A 23,368-nucleotide genomic window follows, 5' to 3' on the forward strand; every position below is an offset into this window, starting at 1 on the left:
GCGCGGGCCAAGGGCGGCCGGGGCCGACGAGGGCTGCAAGAGCTGCCCGGGGCCGCTTGGCCTGCTGGATCCGGTTCCGGCGCCCCCGTCGGCCGTGCTGGGCGCGGCTCTTCCCGCCACTTGGGCGCAATCCCGGGCGGACCCGTGCCCCCCCTTCTCTCCCGGGGCCAGCGGGAGGGTGGCAGCCGGGGCGCCGGGGGCGGGGCGAGGGCGGGGCGAGGGGCGGGGCTGCCCGCCCACTCTCCCTCCCTCCTCCCGCAAGATGGCGGCGGGCGCGCGGGGCCCGCGGGCGCTGAGGCAGGCGACGGACGCGCTGGAGCTGCTGCTGGGCCGCGGCGGGGACGGCGGTAAGAGGAGGAGGAGGAGGACGAGGAGGGGGGGGCCTTCGCCCCCTGACTGACGCCGCGCTAGCCGGGAGCCTCCCTGTCCAGGGGCAGTGCGCCTGAACCCCCACCCCCGGCCCGGCCCGGCCCGGCCTGAGGAGCGCGGCCAGCTGCGTGTGGCGCCAGGAGCGGAGATTTCAGTCTGGCCAGCCGGGTTGGACTCCCCGCTCCGCCCCCACAGGCAGCCAGCCAGCCGGGGGACCCTGGGCCAGCCACGGCACGGATAGAGCGGTTCTGACCGAGGAGTTCTGTCAGAGCTCTCTCAGCCGCACCCACCTCACGGGGTGGCTGTCGTGGGGAGAGGAAAGGGAAGAGGATTGGAAGCCACTTTGAGACTTTCGGGGAGAGAAAAGCGGCATATAAGAACCAGCTCTTCTTCTTCTTCAGTAATCTCAGGGCTCTCTCAGCCTCCCCTCCCTCACAGGGTGTCTGTTGTGGGGAGAGGAAAGGGAAGGCGAATGGAAGCCGCTTTGAGACTCCTTCGGGTAGAGAAAAGCGGCATCTAAGAACCAACTCTTCTTCTTCTTCTTCAGTAATCTCAGGGCTCTCTCAGCCTCCCCTCCCTCTCAGAGTGTCTGTTGTGGGGAGAGGAAAGGGAAGGCAACTGTAAGCCCCGTTGAGACTCCTTCGGGTAGAGAAAAGCGGCCTATGAGAACCAACTCTTCTTCTTCCTCAGTAATCTCAGGGCTCCCTCAGCCTCCCCTCCCTCACAGGGTGTCTGTGGTGGGGAGAGGAAAGGGAAGGCGACTGGAAGCCACTTTGAGCCTCCTTCGGGTGGGGAAAAGCGGCACATAAGAACCAACTCTTCTTCTTCTTCAGTAATCTCAGGGCTCCCTCAGCCTCCCCTCCCTCACAGGGTGTCTGTGGTGGGGAGAGGAAAGGGAAGGCGACTGGAAGCCACTTTGAGCCTCCTTCGGGTGGGGAAAAGCGGCACATAAGAACCAACTCTTCTTCTTCTTCAGTAATCTCAGGGCTCCCTCAGCCTCCCCTCCCTCACAGGGTGTCTGTGGTGGGGAGAGGAAAGGGAAGGAGACTATAAGCCGCTTTGAGCCTCCTTCGGGTAGAGAAAAGTGGCATATAAGAACCAACTCTTCTTCTTCTTCAGTCATCTCAGGGCTCTCTCAGCCTCCCCTCCCTCACAGGGTGTCTGTGGTGGGGAGAGGAAAGGAAAGGCGACTGGAAGCCCCTTTGAGCCTCCTTCGGGTAGGGAAAAGCGGCACATAAGAACCAACTCCTCCTCCTCTTTCTTCTTCTTCTTCTTCCGTCTCCCACAGCGCCAGGGCCCCTCCCGGCAGGCCGGAGGGCATCTCTGCTGGAGTCCCTGAGCCGGCGTGTGACGGGGCTTGAGGAGAGGCTGCGCTTGGAGCCCCGCTGGGATGAGCTGCGGCGGCTGATGTCAGAGGCCAGCGGGGAGCTGAGGTGGGCCACCCCTTGCCCTGACACCGCCTGGACGTTTACAGCCCAGCTGCTGCTGCTGCTCCTGTGTCTGAAGCGCTGCATGGTTCTCCTGGCAGCTGCCCACCACCCACCCCCACCACCGCCGGACCCCGAGCGGGCCGAGGCGGCACCCCCCCTGGGCCCGGACGCCTTGAGCATCTCGCAGGAGGACACCGTGCGTGGGGCGCTACAGCTGGTGGCCGCCCTGGGCTTGTGTCCCTATCTCTTGCCTGGCGTCGGGCTTCCCCTGAGACGCAGGACAGAATTCAGCACTCTGGTTCAACACGTGGTTTCACCTGGCAGCAGCACCGGTGCCACACGCAGGCTCTATGCCACTTGCTGCGTCCTGCTGGACATTGCTCAGCACCCGTCTCTGGGCAGCCTCCTTCTCACACGCCATCTTGGTGACCTCCTGGCGGGGCTGTGCCAGCTGGCCTTTGCGCCCACCAAGCAGAAGGCTGCCCAAGCAACACGGCCAGAGGAGTTGAAGGTAAGTTCTTTGGGGGGGCTGCATTCTTCCGCCCCGCAGCCCCTTTGGAGTGGCTGAGCCTGAGTGGGGTCTTCAGAATAGTTGCAAGGGGGGTGAATTGTGGGGTCCAATGGTTAATGGGCTTGTACCTCTGTTGTGTAACCTGCTAAGCTAAATGGTGCCTTTCAGCAATTGTTTGGAAGTGGATTTTGTGGTTTCACACTGTAAAATCCAGTTATCAAGTGCATTCCTCAGCACGCCTGTAAGTGCCCTTTAAGAGCGCAAAGAAATTGCAGCATTTGCCCCATTTGAGTTAATTGACTAAAATGGTCCTCCTGATTAAATGGGCAGCAGTTAGTTCTGTTATTCTTAAAATTGGTCCTTATTCTTAAACCATGTCCAGATGGTCTTATGGAAGAGGCATTCCCATTGGGGCTTGTGGTGATGCACTTGTGCGTTGTACAACAGTCCTGTTGAATGGTTGTTTCTCTGTGCAAATCCAGATAAGTCGGTCCTCTGCAACGTATTTAATTAGATGCCAGCTGTGCCAAGAACCTTGATGGGGAGGCCAAGCCAGGGGCTGTGCTGAGGGCCAAGGAGGGCCTGGTCGTGGCCAGAGTTGAGTGACAGCCACCACCTCTGGCAGTCAGCAGCTGGGAGCCAAGGAGTGGCTGGGGTGAGGCGCAAAAGGGAGGGGGAGGGAGGATGTTGCAGAGGCCAGCAGTGGAAGGGCCGTGGGCGAGCTGGATGCATGCAGGGTGGCAGGAAGAAGTGTGGTGGGCAAGTGCAGATGCAGAGGGTGGTGCTTCCCGGGCACCAGACCGATCTAGTGCCAATCCGAGGACTGGATTGTGGCTGTAGCCAAGAGCCCACCAGAGGGAGCCAGAGCCCCACGGGAGGTTCTGCTGCTGCTGTGTTGTCTTGTGCAAATTTCCCCCTCCCTGGGACTTTTCAGGGCCTGACAGAAGAGGAGCGGACCCACTGCAGGGAGGCGTTGCGAGGCCTTCTGGACCGTGTTTACCAGCCACTGGTGGTTCGAGAGCTGCTGATTCTTCAAGGAGGATTCAGACAGGTGTGGTGCTCTTCCTCCAGGAGGTCCTTGCCTTCAGTGCATTCCTGGGGACCTGCTCCATTCCGTGTTGTTAAAGGATCTCTTAGAGAGAGCAAGGAGGTCCACTTTTTACAGCAGTGAGTAAAAGCATCTCTGCCAGAAGGATCTGTGCTGCATGAACAGCGGACTGAAGAGGTGCAAACCCCTTGCAGAGAGCAAGGTGGGTCGCCCAGGCAAGCCTGATCCCATCGGATCTCGGAAACTAAGCAGGATCAACCCTGGCTAGCACTTGGAAGGGCAAGCTCCCAAGGAATGCCAGGGCTGTGACACGGGGCAGGCAAGGGCAACCCCCCCCCCCGCATGTCTCTTGCCTGGCAGCCAGACAATCTTAGGATCCCCCGGCTGCATGACACACAAGCCTCACGATAGATAGATAGATAGATAAATAGGGTCAGGCTTAAGAACAGAGTCAGGCCAATGGCCCATCCAGCCCAAGACATTTTGTCACACGGTGGCCTGAACCCAGGGGCCGTCAGGAGGTCCCCCAGTGGGGCCAGAGCTGCAGAAGCCCTCCCAAAGCACCCAGAAGACAGAGCATCCCTGCCTCAGGCAGAGTGTTCCATCTAGAACTCGTTGCTAGGAGCCATTGATGGACCTCTGCTCCGAGATGAGCAACTTTGCGTTTCTTGTTTGGGGGCCTCCTGAAATCCACGAAATAGGCCTGGCGGGAGGGTTCTGATCTGACCCACAAGCCACTCGGCTGCCCTGGCGCTCTTCCAGTTCATTCTGGAAGCAATTCAGTTCACTCTCTATCTTTTTCAGTCCTCTTGTTCCAGTGGGCGTGTGGGTGAGCATGCTCTGGCTCCTGCTCCGGCCTGGCTCCGGCGTCTCTGTGGGCAGCTCCTCTCCGAGAGGCTGATGAAACCTGGGGGGGTTCAGGCTGTTGTCCGTGGCATCCTGGAGGGAGCAGGAGGTGTGTACGCTTCTCCTTTTGCCTGCCCGTCCAGCCACCCCTTCGCCCCTGCTGGGGGGAGGGCATATGTTTGCTTCTCTCTGCTGCTCTGGAGGTCTCGGGAGTTCCATGGCCTTTTCAGGCTGCTTTGCGTGTCACTGTCGGAGCTCACGTGCCGGCGGTGGCTGTGCTGGTTCCAAACAGCAGACGCTCTGGAGAGTGTCCAATGAGATGCCGGCCTCCGTGGCAGCCGGAAGGTGCCTCAACCTTTCTGCCTGGCGAAGAGGACTATGGAGCTGGAGAGCAGGCATTCCCTTGCCAGAGCTGATCCAGTCAGGAAGGTCCTTTGACCCGCCGCGTGTCAGGTGGCCGGGAGACATTTGAGGTCCTCCACAGCCTGTCAGTGTGGTTTCCTTTTTGCCCAGAGTTTCCGGGCGTCCTTCCTCTCAGCCTGATCCTGGGGTGCCATGAAGTGTGGAGAAAGCGGCTGGACCTGCCTCTGGCCCTTGACTCACTCTGACTGCTTCTCTGTTGCTTTTCAAGCTGGGGCCGTGGGGGGCAGTGATGCTGAAGCAGCAGCCGCTGACTGGCGGAAGTGCGACTCGGTTGCCAGGATCCTCTCGTCTTGTCCTCAGCAGTCCCTATCTTTGAAAGATTACTACCGGCAGGTGTGCCCCCAGGTATGTGCGCCCATGGCTTCCCTCCAACAAGTGCCTGCCAGGCTGGGGAAAGGCAGCCTCCTTTCTACAGGCAGGTGGGGCATTGTGTAGTAGCTGTGTGCAGTTCCACTTGGAGGAATGTCCTAGAGTCCCCCTAGGAGAGCAGGATGCTGGACTTGGTATTCCCCTCCTCTGTATTCTCCGCACAATGACCCTGTAAGGTAGTTGAGGCTGAAGGAGAGTGCTTGATCCAGGCACCCCCCCCCCATGGGCTTCCTGACCAAGTGGGGCTCAGAACCCTGGTTTGCCTAGTCCCAGCCTAATACCCTGGCCTCTCTACTATGGTGCTCCTCTGGGGAAAAGAGTTGGGGGCTGGACCTGCCCTTCACACACATGCCTCCTTTTTGCCTTCCTTCTCATGCTGAGCAGGAATTGTTGCTTGGCAGCCAAGAAAGGTTCTTCAGCTGAGCTGGGAGCTGGTCCTGTGCTGTGTGAGTGCCACAGATGGGTTGTGTCCTGCCAGTTTGTTCCACTAGCAAACAGGGTTTTCTCTGGTCAAAAGAGCATCCCACTGATAGGGGCGGGGTTGCATCCAGGGGAAGTTCTTACTGCTTTTGATAGAGAAACAGATGGTCAGGATCCAACCCATTGGATGGGCTAGTAAAAACTGTTGGACGCTATTAATGTATATGCAATAAAATCAGAGACCAGTAGCACCTTAAAGACCAACAAAGATTTATTCAGGGTGTGAGCTTTCGAGTGCAAGCACTCTTCGTACCTGGCATGTAAGAAGATCATAGTCTGACTAAGAGTGCCTGCACTCGAAAGCTCACACCCTAAATAAATCTATGTTGGTCTTAAAGGTGCTACTTCAGACCAACACGGCTATCCATTTGAATCTATTAATATATGTAGTTTCACTTGTAAAGCTGAAATTATCCTGTGCCAAGATTTGATTCTTTGCGATTTGTAAAGTGTTGATGAGGAAACTGCACTCTTTTCCTAAATATAAAAGCAGTGCAGCACAGACTGTGCCCCACGAGCCCCAACATGAGTATCCTTGCAGCCCCCCCCCATCCCTGCCCACTCAGGCCCTGTGCCCCTTCTTTCCTCTCTATGCCCCCTCTTTTCCAGGAGGTAGGCATTCGTGCCCAACCCCAACTTTTCAGGGATTCTGTGTGAGTGTGTGTGTTTGTGTGTGTGATCAGCCTTGGCTGTTTATAGGTGGTTTAGGAATGCTTGACCTTCTCTTTGTCTTGTCCCCTCGCCCCTTGGAGACCTCAGGCTGTGCTGGGGCCATTGGTAGAGGGACGAGGAGCTGTCTGGGGCTCTGAAAGTGGTTTCCCAATTGTCACTGATGTGCAAATCCTCTCTCAGATTCTTCAGCTGCTTCTCATTCAAGATCATCTCGTTGCACGGCAGTTCCAGAGAGTCGCTGCCACAACCGTGCTCACCATGGCCAGAGAACACCCCCAGCAGGCAGAGGAGTATCTGCTGGTCCCCATGCTGGAGCCGCTCCTGCGCTGCTTGGAGGGGGCAGGTAATGGCTTCTCCTCCCCTTTGATCAGGCCAGGTGATGGACCACACACCGGCTCTGGAGCTTTTTGTCCTATCTTCCTATTTTGGGAATGTTGCTTTGATCCAAACCTCCTAGCGTGGCATGTTGGGTGCTGTGATTCTTGGATGTCTCCTTCCCATGCTGGGATGTCCCCTGGTTTAGCCTTTTCTAGCAGGTTTCTCAAGGACTGTTTTTTGTGACAGCATTGTTGTGTTGACTGAAGTGTGTGCGTGTGAAGTTCTGTCAAGTTGCAGCTGACTTATGGCAACCCTGTAGGATCTTTAAGGAAAGGCAGCTTGCCGTTGACATTAGCCAACCAGGACGTCTTGGGCTCTCCCATCCAAGGACTAACTGGGGCCTTAACTGTCTGCCGTCCTGGGCCATCCAGGTCCAAGTGGTAGAAAGTGCTCCCGGGGGGGGGGGTCCATCATGAGGCCCTGGCTAGTTGTAGCCCAAGAGTTCAGAGGGTCCCTTCTCTGTTCCATGCAGGGCTGTCTCTGGAGGACCTGCCGGCAGGGGCTGTGCTGGTGGAGGAGGAGGAGCTCACCCGAGGTGTGGAAAATGTCTTTAAGGTACAGAGTCTAGCTTCCGGGACGCTGTGCAGGGGAAGGTGCCGTGGTGTAAGCCAGGCCCTTCCTCCTTCTGGGGCAGTCTGGTCCACTCTGACTGCTCCAGGGCCTCGGGTGGAGGCTTTTCATGTGCTTTAGCATCTGAGCCTTTTGACAGGAGGTGTCAGCGATTGAACTTGGGACGTTCCACGTGCAAAGCAGATGCTCTCCCACTGAGCCACAGCTTTGCGTGGGATGTGGCATGCTTCATGACACCCCCACGCCCCTGAAGCTGCAGCTGGCTCTGGGCAGGAGTCTCCCTCCTTCCAAATCAGACACGAAGGCCTTAGCTCTGTTGAGCGGCATTAGGGGCCCCTCCCCAGCTGCTTGGATGGGCTCTTAGTCCACAGAGGGCCCTAAGGCAAGAACCCATGGGCAGAGGAGGCACTTAACCCCCCCCCCCAACCTTCTGTGATGGAGCCGGTGGCTGCAAAGGCCCTTGGCTGTCTTTGGAGCACGACGGGTGAGAGGATGGCCCTTCGGCAGCTGCCAGGTCAGTCCTGCAGGTGGAAACCAGCTCCAGGGGGCAGCTTGGGGACCCTGAGAGTGGAGAGATCTGCCTGCGGGGGGGGGGAGCTCATCCTGGGGTTTCGACAAGGGGCTGCAGAGCGGGTGGAGGCCGGCTCCCAGAGGGCTATTTGGCTGGGGCACGTATTCTCGGAGAGATATCTTCCTGCCCCTTGTGGGATCTTCTTCTGGGCCCAGGCATGGCTGCCTTGGGTTCGCTAAAGCCTCCTCTCGCCTTGCACAGATTGGGGTCCTCCTGATGCTGAGGCTGGTGTGGCCTGTGCCGCCAGGAGACCTAATCCCTTGCATCCTGGCAGGGGAGGCACCCGTGGGTTTCCTGCTCTCTCCCTCACTTTCTACCTGTGCAATCTCTTCTCTCTTCCCAGGTGTATCTTGCCGAGCACGAACCTTCGGCCACGTTGCTGGGCTCCTTGCAGCCGGTCCTGGGAACCATCTTCTCCCTCTACTGCTTCACCAAGCAGAATGTGTCTTTCTTACGGTGAGGGGTCTGACATGCATGCGGATCAGATCCCTTAACAGGCAGGGCCTCATGCAGGAGTCGCCAGCCTTTCAGAGCCTGTGGGCACCAGCGACTCCCGAAAGCTCCTCCCCTGCCCCCCCCCCCGAAGTTGCCGTTTTCTCTGGTGATCCTGGACCCCGCCTCCTTCCTTCTGCTCCGTCTGCTGCTACAGACAGATGAGCACAACGACCCCCTTGCTCTGTTTGGGTGAGTCTCTTTCCCCGCCAGCTAGTGTGGCTTCCTGACGTGTGGCTCTTCTCTTCCACAGGGCCCCCTGCCAGGAGATCTTGCTGTGGTTCTTGGAGAAGTGTGATCGCGAGGCAGCGCTGTCTGTTCTGGAAGGCCTGGCGAGGCTGGGAGGGACCCTCTGCTTTCTCCACCCGCTCTGCCAGTTCCGAGTTGCCAGCGAAGGGGGTGCTGTGATCGCTGTCAAAGAGGTGGTTGGGTGAGGAGCCGGGGGGGGGCGGACCCGGTTCGGGTGCAGGGCTGCGTGGTGCTTGGGGGGAGGGTTGTTGTGTCACGGCACAGTCGCTTGTCCTCAGGGGATCAGAAGGCCCCAGAGCAGGGAGGGGGGCAGCAGGGAAGGGGTGTTCCGGGCCCCAGCCTGCCCCCTCCCTCTGAGGAAGGCTTCTGCCTCTTGCCCTCCTAGAGATGAAGAGGAGGCACTCTATCAGAAGGTTTCCTCAGAACAGTGGCAGCTGGAACAGCTGGTGGACTTGCTGGCTCTCAGCCGAGGCAGTGGTCTGGCTGGAGATTTCTTCCTCCATTGCTTGAAGGTACGGTGGCCGTGTGGCAAGTGGCAGGAAGTTGTGGGGGGGGGGGGGGGGAAGCTTGCAAGGGATCCAGAAGTCCTTCTGGGACCCAGAATGGGAAGTAGAAGCCGTGGAGTCTCAACAGGGTGGTCTCCCAGTATGGAACCTGGAACTGGGATGTGCAAAGCAAACCCCCCACCTACTCCTTTTCAAGGGTCCCCTTGGCAACTTCCTCTCTGCCTTCTCCTGTAATTCCCTCCCATCAGCAGCATATTAACTGGGTAGATTACATAGTAAAGTCCTTTTAAACAAAATAGAAATATTTTAAATTTGGACATTACTTTGCAGAATGTCTTGGGTCTTGTGTGTGTTGTGTGTACAATCTCTGGGCAGGAACAAAGCCAGGCTGCTCAAAATCAGCAAAGTGCATGCAGCTAACAACAGTCTTATGTCTTTACTCCAAGACGGTTGGGATTGCTAAATAAAGAAAATAGTTCATTGCTATTTCCAGATAGATCTAAAACATGACATCAAAATCCGGTTCAAATCCCACCCAAATGCGTTGGTTTATTTCAGGACCCCCCCCCCCACTGTTGCCTGTTCTATATGGGAAAGGGGGCAGCCACAGGAAATGCCCCACTCATTCTTCTGCCGCTGTTTCTGCAGGAGCTGACACACGTGGCAGGACAAGGGAGTCCCACGATGGAGTCTAGCTTGCTCTCTGGCAAGAGTTCGGTGACCCTGGAGCATTGCTGCAACCCTTCCCTCGAACCACGAGAGAGAGAGCTGTGTGTGCTGCAGTTGGTGGCCATGTTGTGCGAGAGCATCTCCGATGCGCTGTTCACAGACATTTTGCAGGTGCGGGGAGGCCTTGGCTTCCAAAGCTGCAGGCAGGCAGCAACTCAATGAGGGGCCTTGTGGCTGCTCTTCTAGAAAGCCCAGGTAAAGGAGCACAGCAAGAGGCCCAGGAGGCAACAACCTGGAGGGCCCTGTGGGGTGTTGCAGGGAAGCGGCAGAAGAGGGTGCCCAGGGCTGCACCATGCTTGTCCAGCCTCCCTTGAGACTTGGATGCTGAGGGAGGGGAGATCTTTGCACTGCCTTCTCAGACCTCCCATGGTCTCCCAGAGCAGGTGTGTTGAGTGCACCAAACCTGGATCCCTCCCTGCATCTTTTCAACAAGCTCCCTCACTCTCCAAGGGAATGACAAGACAGGGCCCAGCTGAAGGGGGGCTTCTGTGTTCCGTGGCAGCATCCTTCTGCACTCCAGTTGCTGGGGGCCTCCTGCAGGAGAGGGCTGGGACCCCTTCTTGTGGGCCTTCACAGCACCCAGCTGACCACTGTGCAAAGTGGGATACTGGCTAATTCCCCAGGGCGGCTCTTAGGGATCAAGGGCTGGAGGTGAGTTGCCAGTTGGCGGCAAGGACAAAGCTTGTCTCTCACCCCCCCCCCCCCAGTCATGAGGTGGTCGCATTGCACAGGACACCAGAAGAGGCAGATGGCCTGCAAACGGAACCAGACTCTGGAGAGTGTGGCTGATGTGTGTCATCGTTGTCTTGAAATAGGAATCCTCCGGTGTGACTGCCTGTGCCAGCCCTTGGTGACTCTCTGGCTGGCTTAGGAACTCCCACCCCCCTTCTGTCATCAGAGGCTGTCTAATCTCTTTCCCTCTCTGCACAGGTTGTGGAGTTTGTTGCGGCGACTCTGCAGCGGGCCTGTGTGAGTGGAGGCGTGGTGGAGGCCCAGACATTGAGCATGGCCATGGGGCTGGTGGCCGCCCTCCTCGGAGGAGCTGCACAGGTGAGCGGGGGGCAGCAAGGGGGGGGGGAATTGGGGGCTCATGGCTCTCATGACTTGATGCTGTCCCTTGCTGGTCACAAAATCCGGCTCCTTTCAAGAAGCCATGCCACAAACACACTGCGAGTTGTTAGCTTCCTTGGGACCCCGCGGCCTGGCCTTGTCTCCTCAGACCGGCAGGAAGAAGTCTGTCCCATCCCCTCCTGCCTGGCCCTGGGAACTGCAGGTGCTGCTGGGGATTGAGCCAGAGTCTCTGCCTCCCATCTTTCCACATGGTGGTTCCAGGGGTGCCCCTCCTTGAAGGCAGAGGGCACCTTTCTTAGCACCCAGTGGCTACTCAGATTTGTCTGGGGGTGGGGAAGAACTGCATGGGGAGTTAACATGTCAGGAGAGGGGGGCATCAGTGTCCAGCTGGAACTGGCTGCGGGTGGGTGGGTGAGATCTGTGTCTGGCCTGAGATGGGAGTAGGTTCTGAGCCTTTCTAGTCACCAGTGAGACTGGCATGGAAATCTTGCCCAGCCGTGTTCACTGCAAACCAGCAGGTGCTTTTGGGAGCATTCTGCTTCCCTTCAGTGCTGTCTGCTCATTGGCTGTCCCCAGTCTGTGGACACAGCCCTAGTCAAGAAGTCAGGTTGCTTTGGGCCAGTGTGGTGGGGTTTGGCTTGGACATGTGTGGGCTGGGTAGGCAGTGGGGGATTTTGAAGCTCCTTTGGTTTCTAATTGCAATGGGAGAGCAGCAACAAAGAGGCTCCCCAGCCTTGCAGGCATCGTGGTGCGTCAAGTCCCGGCTTGCAGGCTCTGGTCTTCTTCCTTCCTGTCCTGAGATTGTGCAGGTTTTGCTGGCAGCTATCTTCTGCCTGCTGTCTGATGTGGTTACCGGAAAAATTGCGTGGGAGCTCCAGAGCACTTGGTGCATAGAGATTTTCCCCAAAGCATGTGGCACGAAGAAGCCTACGCTAAGGAAGAGCACTTGAAGGCCCCGGGGGGTGTGGGGGGGGTCACTATTGGGACAGCAACAATACCGGTGTGTGTGGGTGTGTCAGCTAAAAGGTATCTTCTGGAACTGGTAGAACCGAAGCAGAAGGGAGAGGGGGAGTGATTCTCCTGTAGGTGTGGGAGCGTGGCTCCCACAAAATGTGGCCTGAATTTCGACAGCTAGCAGGGTGGGTGTCTAGGAGCCCTGAAGCCCTGGAGCAGCTGCTTGGCTTTGTAATCCACCCCAGGGGCAAGGGGAGACCTCTGGCAGGCCATTGGTGAGGCACAAACGTGTGCTGAGCGGCCCTACCCACCGCTGGCACCTGCCTGCTTGGGGCGAGAGGTTATCTCCACTGTCAGATCTACATCCGCCCTTAATGGAAACCACAGCAAAGGCTGCCTGGGCGGCAGGGGGAAGGGGGTGGTTCCCTCGGCCTTTGTGGTGCTTGTGATGGCCTTTATGGGCTCTCTCTGTCCTCTTCTAGCTGAAGGCGGCTGACTTTGTGACCTTGAAGCGACTGGTGCCTCTGCTGGAGGAGGTCTCTCGTGTGCACCCTGAGCCGGTCATCCAGGAACTCGCTGCCGACCTCTGCATTACCATCTGCACCCACGGAGCCTTTTCCCCAGAGACTGTCTCCTCGGCGGCTCAGAGCACTCTGGGCCAGAGAGATGTGGGAGAGACAGCGGGCGAGGCAGCAGCTGATGTGGGCCCTGCAGAGAGGCCCCACGGAAAGACATCGGAGGCCACTACCACCCAGCCACAGAGGCACATGGAGAGCAGCGCGGCTGCCGGTCCTCCTCCTGAAGAGACTGGAAGGCTCTCGGCTGGGAAGCTGGTTGCGGACAGTCCCCTGGGCTCCCGGGCCCTGCAGGAGCTCCTCTGGTCGGCTTATGACCCTGACATCCCCTCGCGAGCCACTGCCTTGCGCAGCCTTTCCCACCGGATAGAGCAGAGGGACCCTGAGGTGCTGACGATCCGGGACAAACTGCTCAAGGTAGACAGGCCCAGGCCTCTGCTGGGCAAATGTGTAGCCTTGTTCGGCCTCCTCCGCAGTGCAGGATCAGGAGGCAGCTCTGTGAGCAGATGCACCTCCCTCCTGTGAGGCAGGCAAGGGCTGGCAAGGCAGAGGGTGTGGATCAAGGGAACCCCTTCTTGCTTCCCAGCACAGCAGCAGAACGGCCTTTGATGGAACGTGAATCTCTCACTCTGTGTCCTGGCTTCTTTTCCTTCCACATTGGCTGGTGTGTACCAGGGCACAGTTTCCAGGTCACCCGCTGCCCCTTGGCATGGGGAGCTGGTTCCGATAGTGAACGAGAAACCCTGGAACACTTTCCCTCTGTTCAAGCCACCTGCTGACCGGTGCTCTGGTGCCCAGTGCCGCTCAAGCCCAGGCATCACTGAGCAGCCATGGGGGTGGGGGTGGGGGTGGCCCAGGAGGGCCCTCTGGGAGGGGCGTGGGAAGACGGAGGCCTGGCAGAACGTGGCCTGCACAAGCAAGCTTTCTGCCTGGGGTGGTTCTTAGTCATTTGGTCAGGGCAAAGGACCACAGTTGCCATCTGAATGGGCCTTCTGTCTGGACTCCTATCCCCCCCCCCCCCCCCAGTCTTGTGCCCGGTTGATCATTGTTAGCCACCTCGAGACCATTTGGAGAGGAAGTCCAATAATAAATGTGTTATTATTCCTGCAGGTATTTGTAGAAAACTTGGACCACGAAGACTCCTTTGTCTACCTTTCAGCTATTCAAGGTGAGCAAATGGAACCTGGCTGTCTTCCTTGAGAGGGACGGAGAATTAGAATAAGACGTTATCTGCTCCCTTAGGTAGCAGCCGGCAGTAAGCACCTTCTGGGGTCCCCAGCCTTCTTGAGCCTTGGGGCACTGTGGGAATTCTGGCAGGAGGTGGTGGGCACAGCCACGGAATGGCTGCCACACAATGGCTGCCACCCCAAAATGGCTGTGGCAGTGGAACATGAGTCACGCAGTGAAGATCTTGGTGCTGTGGTGACTGCCACTGCCAGAGCAGCGTTTAAAAACATCTGCATAGCCAATAAAACCTCCCATGGCGCATCAAAGACTCACTGGCCAAGAGCCCCACCTAGCCTCTCCTGACATTTGGCAGCAGGGACTGGATCAGAGCAGTGATCCACCTCAGAAGGGGGCAGCCTGATGTCTTGAGGCACAGAGCAGCTGGCCGCCCAGTAGCTCCGCTGTCGTCGTCCCCCGTCCTGGCTGGGCACTTCTAGGGCCGGCCCGAGAGAACTGGTTGAGGCTTCTGTAGAGGACTGGCTTGTGATGCCTTTGCTGGCCCTCTGACCCCAAGGATCGCCTTGCCTTGCCTTGGCTTGCCCAGCCCAGCCCAGCCCAGCAGGTGGGTTGGGGCTCCAGAGGGAGGCCTTGCCCACTTCCCTGCCTGCTAGAGAAACCACGGCTAAATCCAGAGACAAAGGAGTCCTTCTTGGGCTTTCATGCAGGAACTGCAAGGTGATCCCTCATAAGCCCGGCGGATCTGCTGTGCAAACATCCCGCTGGCACCCGTGCCCCTCCAGAGGAGGAAGCCCATGTGTGCGCACTCACTGTCTGGGTAGCAGCGCCAGTTCCCTTTGCGCCGCCCTCGGGCATCAAGGGGGAGCGGCTTCAGATCGGCGGCTGCTGCAGGAGTGTGTGGGGGGGGGTGATGCAGGAAGGGCTGTGAGGTGGGTGCTGCTTTTTTCCTGGATCTCTGCGAGGGCTGAAGAAGCGCGTGAGTCTGTCACGGCTGAGGGATTCTGTACCTCCTTAGACCCAAAAGGATGACTTTGGGGGCTCCCTTCTCTCCACTCAGGCTTCAAGGGTAGACAGAGCAGTCCCAGAGCGGGGGGGGGGGGGGTTAGAAAGGCCTGTGAACAGCCACTTGGGGGGCACCTCTGAGAATCTTAGAGGGCTAGGCGTGAGTTTGGTTCATGGATGTTAAGGATGGAACAGCAATACTGATCCTTGCAGAGCTGGGAAAGGTTCAGATGCTGGCAACCAAAACGATGAGGGGGTTGGAGCCCCTTCTCTGTGGGCCTGGGAATTTCACAGGAACACACAAGAAGCTGCCTCAGACGGAGTCAGCCCCGCCCCCCGGGCCCATCACAGTCAGTTTTGTCCTCTCAGCCTGGCGGGTGGCTCTCCGGGGTCTTGGAACTGGTCCTTACTGGGGATATCAGGGACTGAACCCAGGGTCTTCTGCATGGCCAGCAGAGGCTCTGCCACTGAGCCCCAGCTCCTTTCCAGGTTAGAGATGGCCGAGGGGGGACAGGAGCAAGGTTTATAAATCATGCATGCACGGAGTGGAGAGAATTAGCAAAAAGAGAAATTTGTCTCCCTTTACCAGGATGCAAGAATTTGAGGGCATCCAGTGAAGCTGATGGGCAGGAGGCTCAGGACGGGCAAAAGGAAACACTGCTTGACCCTGACAGTGATCAAAATGTGGAATTGGTGGCCAGGAGATGAAGTGACGGCCACAGACAGAGTCCACTTTAAAGGGGGGTTAGGCAGATTCATGCTGGAGAGGTCTGCCAGTGGTTGTTGGCCATGGGGCTAAAGGGAACCTCCACAATCAGAGGCAGTAAATCCCAGTGAGAAGAGGGGAGGCAAGATGGGGGGGGGGGGAAGGCCTTAGTCTCCACCCCCTGCTTGTTTGACCCTCTGGGGCAGCTGATTGGCCCCTGTGTGAGATTGGGGGTTAGACTAGATGGCATCTCACGGGTCTGATCCAGCAGGGCTCTTTCTAAGTTTTATTTTTATCCTGATCTGCAGGCTCAGGGGTGGCTAAAGATGCTTCTTCCAAGGAGGGGTAGGGAGTCACGAGCAGGATGGCTCTGTGGGTGATATCAACCCACCTCTTTACCAGTTCAGCCAGCTTTTCCACGCGGCTTTCTCCATGGCAGCCGGTGTTCTGGGCTGTGTGGCCTTGAGCAAGTTGGTCTCCAAAGGAAAAAGGGGAATTCTGGGCCAACTAAGGGTCTGGAGTTGGGCCCAGGCTCTGAAGCGGAGGCCAGTGTCCTGGTGCGCCCTCCAGCACTCCCCTGCTCTGCCTCTTCTCTTCCAGGGGGGGTCAGGAGGCGTGATGAGTCAAACCGTCTCCTTCACAAAGACTTGATCCCTTTCCAGCGAGGCAGGCCCTGAGGGCTCCCCTCCATGTTGGCCAGGGGGCCTCTGCTTCCCCTGTGGTCTAAGAGAGGCTGCAAAGGGTGGCGTGGCCCTTCTGTGCTGTGCTGCGCTGCTCTGCGGTGCCTCACAGTCCTGATCTGGCCAGTCCTCTCTTTCTCTTGGCCACCAGGTGTTGCCCTGCTGTCGGACGCTTTCCCTGAAGAGGTTCTGCCTTCCCTGCTAGCCCGGTATGAGGGTAGCTCCCCAGGTGCCCAGGAAGCGTGGCCCGTGGAGACCAGGATGAAAGTGGGGGAGGCACTTATGCGCAGCACAAGGGCTCTGGGTGAGTATGTGGCTCCTTCCCAGGGCCTGCTTTGAGCCTTCCCCACAGTGGGCCCCTGTGGGCATGTTGCATTGAGGGTCTTCATGCCAGAGAAGCTCTTGATCTGCATTTTTGGTGCTCAACGCTGCAAACATGGAGGTCTTCCCACAGCAGACGTCCTGGAGGGCTGGTGGGGTGTCATGACTCTGGCGGCAGCTGCTTCCCCCTGGCTCTGGCGTGGCTCTTTGGGGGGCAGGACTGACATGACAACCCCAAGGGCTCCCTTGGCTTCTCCTGCAGCCTCTCCTCTACCTCCCACCCCTTGTGCCCCTGTGCCAACTCAGGAACATGAGAACCTGCCCGGGAGCCAGAGCAGCAATGAGAGAGAGGGAGGCTGGGTGTGAGATCAGGAATGAGTCACTGGAGCCTGGAGTTGGGTGGGTGTGGGTTTCCCCTTTGCTCCATTCCCCGTAACTTGGGAATTCAGGAATTGCCTCCACTTGTTTCCGGCATGTCGAAAGACACCCTCTGCACCCTGGGTTGCAAGGCCCAGAACTCCCTGGCCGCCTGTGGCTTGTCTGGGCAAGAGGCCGCCTGAGGGCTCCGAGGTTTGCTCCTCTGTGCCGTTGCAGGTGCCCTCGCGGCCCCTTCGCTGTCTCCAGAGAACAGCTCTCTCCCTCTTGCTGCCCCACCCTCTCCAGCCCGTTTCACCTGGCTGCATCACGGAGGTGTTGGGCCCAGCTCCTGGTGGGCAGTTTCTCCATCTGGGTGCACCCTGCTTGCTTGTCTGCAGGGGGATCGGAGCAGCCCAGGTGGCCTTTCCACGGCATCCATCTGGAGCAAATGTCTGCCTTTGAACTCCCTGCCTTTCGGGGGGGGGGTGAACGAATTCACAGCTGCCCATGTTCCGGTTCCACTTCCACCACAGCTGTCTTTGGAGGCAGCATTGCTCTTGCCAAACCACCACCCACTCCTCCACATGCAGCCATCTGGGTGACCTTGGGCTGTTCTGACTGAGCAGTAAAGGCAGGGCTCTCTTAGCCTCATCTGCCTCACAGGCTGTCTGTTGGGAGTCTTAAAGGTGCCACTGGACTTTAAATTTGTTGCTGCTTCAGACCAACATGGCTACCCACTTGAATCTGTTGTGTGGAACATCAGGAAGGTACCTGTGGCCTTCCCTCCCCATCCCGTACAGTTCCGTGAAGCCTGCTCCAGTGGTGGATGCCAGAGGGCTACTGGCCACATGGCAGCCCGAGGGCGCTGGGCAGGTGGCCAAGGCCAGGATGCAGGGCCCAAAGGCGCATTCTCAGCAGTGGGACTGGCAAGGTGAGATTTTCCTGCAGGGCTCTGCCTTGCTTCCGCTTGGCAGGTGTCTGCGGGTGCCTCTGCTTGTGAGGACCCAGCGCACAGTGCTGCCCCTGCATGGGAGCAGCCAGATGTGCTGTAGCAACTTGCTCCATGGGAGGAAACCCTGCTCCAGGGCCTGACCCTCTCTGCTCAACGGTTGCAACAGCTGGCATTCAGCTCCCCTCAGATGATCCTTCTCTGGGAAGAAGAAGGCTCCTCTCGGAGGAGGGTTGGCGGAGGGCAATGCTGATTTGACCTTCTTCATCTTTCTTCCCCTGTGATCTCTCTTTGCAACTTGTGATGGCGTTTCTTGGTTTCCACCAGAGTGCTGTATGTCTGCATCTTTATCAGACTGACCCAGGGGACCGCTAGTGCCTCTCAGCAGCTGCACGAATGGGTTTTTTGAATATTTACACAGCTAACCAATAGGACTCTGGACTGGTGTGTTGAGAAAGCAATAGTTACTGGCTTATTTTCATTTGAAACTGGTGCTTGGCTGCTCAGATAATTCCTTTAAACAAAATTGCATAGTCTGCCCATGGCATCCAGTCTTGCAATGTGGTTGAATATGTTTCAAATTTTAATTTGCTATTTGGGGTTTATATATGTATTTAGTTCTCTTTTTAACTTTTCTTCTTTTTAAACCATGCATTTTTAATTGTGCCCCGGTTCCCATTGTTAACTGCCTCAATGGGCCTGATCAGGCAGAAAGGTGAGATATAAATACATACTGTGACAGAAAGCCATGAGCACGGAACTCAAGGAAGCGGCTGACTGACAGCTGCACACAAAGCCCTCTGCACAACTGCCAAGGCCTTGTGCGCATGGAAGTGCTCTTGGTGAAACATGTGGCCCTGCATTCGGTAGCAGCCAAGCAAGGAGAGCCAGGGTGACTTCTAGGTTGCAGCTGCTGGACAGAACTGTGCTGCTGCTGTGTTCTTCCCCCTTGGCCTGGGCTGGAGTGCTCCGCCTCCCAGAGGCTCCTTGTTGCCTACCAGCCTATCTAGAAAAACACCCCAAGATATCCCGTGGGAAGCCTTTCTCAGGCACCTCCTGGCTGGCCGCCGCTCTGGGAAAGGGCTTGAATGCGTCCAGGCTGGGGTTCCCCAACATGGTGTCCGTGGTCGTTGTGGTACCCGTGGACATCCTTCCTGGGGCCCACCAGGTGGGGCTTTTGCCTAGTAAATGTGCTGACTGGCTTTTGGAAGTCTCATTGTCTGCTTTGGCAGCTGCTGCCCCACAGCGGTGGGATCTTCACGGCATGACGGCAGGTGAGCACTGGAAGCCATTCGCTGGGCTGTGCTTGGAGCTGGGGACCCTAAATCGCGGCCGCCTTCTGTCTTCCTCTCTTGCAGGAGACTTGGTTTCCTCCTATCGAGACCGTTTGATTCACGTTTTCCTGCGAGGAGCAAGAGATCCAGATGGTGGCCTCCGAGCGAGCAGCCTGTCCAACCTAGGAGAGCTCTGCCAGATCCTTTGCTTCCAGCTGGGCTCTGTGATCCAGGAGGTACGGGTCCTGGCCACGTGCTGCCTGGGAAGAGCCGCTCTAGTTGGGGCTTGGTCCACCAGCCAGCTTCAGGGGTGGGGCCTTGTGTGCCATCTGGAAATCCCGAGTCTCCAGAGAGCTATGGAAGCAAAGTCACAATTCAGGGTATCCTTGGATGAGCCCCCACTTTGGGAGTCTCCTCTGCCTTGTTATGGATAGACAAACAAATAAATTTCCAAGCTGGCGATGGCAAAAAGCTTTATTCAGAAACGAGTTCCTAGGTATAAAACCTTGTTCTGATTAAAGCTTTTTGCCATCACCAGCTTGGAAATTTCTTTCTGTTTATTCATCTTCGGCTGACGGGTCGTCTCTGCTTGTTATGGATATAGGCCGTGTACACAGTACAAAGCCCCCCCCCAACAAAAAAACACATCAGACAAGACAGAATACAAACAAGGTAGAAAAATGGAATCATGAGAGCAAGACTGTAAATACGCTGGTGGGTGGATGAGCCTGGAATGCTGCACTCTTGACAAAAAGGCCCCCCTGAGTACTTCTTCTCTAGCAGGAGAGAAGCAGCAGCAGCAGCAGCAGCAGAGTCGGTTCTTAGATGCCGCTTTTCTCTGCCTGAAGGAGTCTCCAAGCAGCTTATAATCGCCTTCCCTTCCTCTCCCCACAACAGACCCCCTGTGAGGGAGGTGGGGCTGATAAAAGTGTAGGAGAATCCTGAACCTTTTCAGGCAGGCCATTCCACTGGTGGGGCTGCACCAGAGAATGTGTACAGGCAGCCATTTATCCACCCCCTCCATTTGCAGGGTCTTTTCTGTGTGGCTCCTGAAATCTCATGCTAAGCTGCCCCAGGAGACCCACAGGAGCCCTGAGCAGAGCCTGCATTCTGTTCGGCAGGTCCCCCTTGCCCACATGCGTTTTGCGAGGTCTATGGAGATGAGTCTACCACACAGGGCACCTTGACTCTGGTGGGCCGTTCAGGTCTGCAGGCTTCTGCATGGGGATGTTCCAATGATCAGTGCTGCGGCATCTGCAGGCAGCCCTGGGCGTGGGGAGCAGAGTTGGGCTTTCTGTTCCAGGGATTTGCGAAGGGCCAGCTGCTCTCTCCAGGGCTGGAAGCTGCCTGAACTTCACACTTTTGTGCCTAGGATGGTATTTGGCAAATTAGGAAGAACTGTTCTTTTGGCTGGCTGTTCCAGGTTGCATGTGGTTTAGAGCCTTCATTTCCACGTTGCCTCCCCTAAGGGCTGTTTTAATGCAGCTGTCTTGGGAAAACTGGGAGGTACATGGGGGAGGTACATGAGAGCCAGTTTGGTGTCGTGGTTAGGAGTGCGGACTTCTAATCTGGCATGCCGGGTTTGATTCTGCACTCCCCCAAATGCAGCCAGCTGGGTGACCTTGGGCTCGCCACGGCACTGATAAAACTCTTCTGACCGAGCAGTGATATCAGGGCTCTCTCAGCCTCACCCACCTCACGGGGAGTCTGTTGTGGGGAGACGAAAGGGAAGGCGACTGTAAGCCGCTTTGAGACTCCTTCAGGTAGAGAAAAGAGTCATATAAGAACCAACTCCTTCTTCTAATTGTGCCACACCACATACAGCCGTGCGTCCCGGGAGTCATGCAGTGGAGTGCCACGCCAGCCCTGCTGGCAGTAGAGGGGAGCCAGGAGCAGCCCAGAGGCGTGGAAACCAGCCTCATGCCGGAGCAGCTGGAGGGGGGCCTCAAGGGCTGTGCCCCACACTCCTGCTGCAGCCTCCTGGTTTCTAAAGACCGCAGGAGAATGGCTTGGTGCAGCACTTGGGTGCTCGTGCGGCTGGCTCTGCAGCAGGCCAGGTGCCAGCTGATTCAGCAGAAGCTGCAGCAGTGGCTGCAGAGGGGGAGGGGCAGGGAGGGAACCACAGCATGGATGCCCTGGTGGGAGGAAAAGCCACGGGATGTAGCAGCTGCAGAGCTTGCGGCCCGGGCGGGGGCAGGGGAGGCTGCCTTCCCCACCAGCAGCCCCCTGTCCGATGGAGCCAGCGCTCTCCCACACAGGCCCTGGCCCAGACGGGGACAAAATGTCTCCCATGTGGCTTCGGGGTCGGATTTTCCACCGGAGGGTGAAGCAACCAGGTGACGAGTGTGCTCTGCAGTATTGTCCCTTCCTGCCCTCTGGATCTCAGTGGTGCATGGCTCACACAGAAGGGCTGAGTGTTCTGCCTCCACTCATGGGGCCCTCCCGTGTGTGTGTGTGTGCGCGCGCGCTTTTGTCTCTCTCCGGCAGGTGACTCTGTGCCTGACAACGATAGTGAAATCCGACCGTGAGGTTGAAGTGCGGAGAGCAGCAGTCCACGTGGTGGTGCTTCTGCTGCGTGGGCTCAGTGAGCGTGCCACGGAGGTGAGCCCTTCTCCTGAGTGCCGGCAGAAGAGAGTGACCCCATTGCCCCGGTCCTTTTCTGGCAGCACAACCGTGACACAGTCCTGGAGCCACCCCTGCCCTGCTGGACCTATGCCCTGGCAGGGTCTTCCAGGCAGGGCCCCAAAGCGGCTAGCCAAGGCCTTCCGAAGGGCAGGAGGTTGGCTGGGGCTGCAGCTGTGGACTCACCGCCAAGCGACCTTCCTTCCATTGTGGCCGCAGGCAGGCAGGCAGGCAGGCAAAGGCCGGGCGTGGCTCCAGCTGGTGCCCTTCCACGGTGACGTCCCAGGCTTGGGACCAGGGAGCAGGAGCTCAGGGCTAGGCTTGGAGTTTCTCTCTGGCTCAGCTTCGGGCTCTTAGAGGAGGGGGCGGAACTACTCTAAAGCCTCTGTTGGGTTGGTGGGCTTAGTGGGGACGGCCTCACTTGTGTTCATGGAGTTGTCCTGACTCAGGGGGGCAGAGGGAGTGAGAGGCTGGCTCAGCGTCAAATATGAAATTGTAAAATCTCCCCTGGCAAGAAACCCTCTGCCTTGTTTCTCAATAGACCCCAGGAAAAAAAGATTTCATTTCTTGAGGGGTCGCCTCTCCAGGAACAGGGGCAGCCGCTGAACGGTTGGGCTTTCTGCCACTTTCCTGGTGGCCCAGAGAGATTGAGAGAGAGAAGCCAGCTCTCAGTTGAGTCGTTGCTACCAGGCAGGCAGCCTGCGGGAACGGAGAGCTGCCTCTGCATGGGCCACCTGGGTCAGCTGCAGCCCACAAGAATCCCCCCCCCCCATCTGCCGCACTCCAGCATCGCCTCTGGATCTCTCCCAGGCCCCGGAAGGGGAAGCGACTCTTCTCGCAGTTGGGGGAATGGCAGCTGTGCCACGGCCTCCTGCCAGGGCTTGGGCTCCATCCCCGCGGGGGGCAGGGGCATTTTCCATGCAGAGGGGGTCTTCTTTGTCTCTGGCCAGTCCCAGCTTTGCTTGGGAGGGTATTTAAGGGAAGAAGAGGAGTTGGAATTTATACGCTGCTTTTCATGACCCGAAGTCAGGAGTCTTCCCTGCCTCTCCCCGCTACAGACACCCTGAGAGGGAGGGGGAGCGGACAGGACTGCTCTGCGAGAACAGCCCTAAGAGAACGGTGCCTAGCCCAGGTGGCTGCAGGTGGAGCAGAGGGGCACTGAACCCAGACTGGAGGCTGCAGAGGAGGCTGTGTTGAGGAGAAGCCCAGCAGGGGAGTCATGGGACCCTCTTGGCCAGCTGGGCTCCAAGGATGGCACCCGGCATCGGGCTCCACGGCTTGGGCCGTTCTGGTCTCTCACGGACAGAAGGCAGCAGGTCCCGTTGGGGCCCCCAGGAAAGGGGTGGTTTTCATGCGAGCCCTTCTTCCTGGCTGCTGCTGCTGCTGGCGGCCCCCCTTGCCTGGATGAGGGGTGCTGCCCAAAATGTGTAGTGGCCGGAGAGGCCTGGCAGGGAGGGAGGGGGGCTCAGTTGCTCCCTTCAAAGCCAGGCCGTCCTGACGCCCACCGTGCCTCTCCAGGTTCTCCGGGATGTGCTGCTGGATCTGTACCGCCTGCTGAAGTTTGTGATGCGGTGTGAGCAAGATGAGGTCACTGTGCTGCATGCACAGCTGGCGCTGGAGGAGCTGGATGCCATCATGAGGCAGTTCCTGTTTCCACCTCCGTCCCTGGAGAAGAAGATTGTTGTCCTCCCATAGGCCTCCCACGGGAAGAGAGGGGCTGGGGAGGGCGGTCCTGGCAGAGGAGAGACCCTTGTTGCCGTGTCTCTTGCCCAAAGGGGAGAAGTTGGGCTGCCAGGCAGCGCCTCCGGGACAGCGTTTGGCTCAAGCTCTGCTCTTGACCCATCTGAAGAGGGCAAGAACATCTGGGGGGAGAAGAGCGATCTCAGGGCTGCGGCTGGTGTCTGCTGCAGCAATAAAAATGAGGCAAAGCCATTCCCTGGTATCTTTGTGGGGGGGGGGGCACAACAGCTGGGCTGGCATGGGAGTGGGAGCACACACACACACACACACACATTGGTGCAGCTTTTCT

The 23,368-nt window shown here is 57.9% G+C and overlaps 1 protein-coding gene across 3 annotated transcripts; it reads left to right on the plus strand.

Annotated features, from left to right (window-relative positions):
* Positions 1 to 198: 198 nt before the first annotated feature.
* Positions 199 to 23,271, plus strand: TANGO6 (transport and golgi organization 6 homolog). 3 transcript variants are annotated; one of them, XR_013226674.1, is made up of 19 exons: positions 199 to 347; positions 1,658 to 2,310; positions 3,245 to 3,361; positions 4,163 to 4,313; positions 4,836 to 4,972; positions 6,329 to 6,491; positions 6,999 to 7,081; positions 8,011 to 8,123; positions 8,413 to 8,589; positions 8,794 to 8,920; positions 9,563 to 9,754; positions 10,574 to 10,693; positions 12,151 to 12,660; positions 13,354 to 13,411; positions 15,968 to 16,120; positions 18,802 to 18,953; positions 21,205 to 21,318; positions 22,398 to 22,655; positions 22,858 to 22,991. XR_013226674.1 is itself a non-coding variant. In XM_077310890.1 (18 exons), the coding sequence occupies exons 1-18, from the start codon at positions 263 to 265 to the stop codon at positions 23,032 to 23,034; spliced, it is 3,282 nt and encodes a 1,093-aa protein (XP_077167005.1). In that variant the 5' UTR covers positions 199 to 262; the 3' UTR covers positions 23,035 to 23,271. The 3 variants fall into 3 exon arrangements, 2 of the variants coding, with proteins under 2 accessions (XP_077167005.1, XP_077167006.1); XM_077310890.1 differs by lacking the exon at positions 22,398 to 22,655 and having other exon boundaries at positions 22,858 to 23,271; XM_077310891.1 differs by lacking the exons at positions 21,205 to 21,318; positions 22,398 to 22,655 and having other exon boundaries at positions 22,858 to 23,271.
* The last annotated feature ends 97 nt before the right edge of the window (positions 23,272 to 23,368 follow it).

Source organism: Paroedura picta, chromosome 14, assembly GCF_049243985.1.
Source record: "Paroedura picta isolate Pp20150507F chromosome 14, Ppicta_v3.0, whole genome shotgun sequence".
Classification (NCBI taxonomy): Eukaryota; Metazoa; Chordata; class Lepidosauria; order Squamata; family Gekkonidae; genus Paroedura; species Paroedura picta.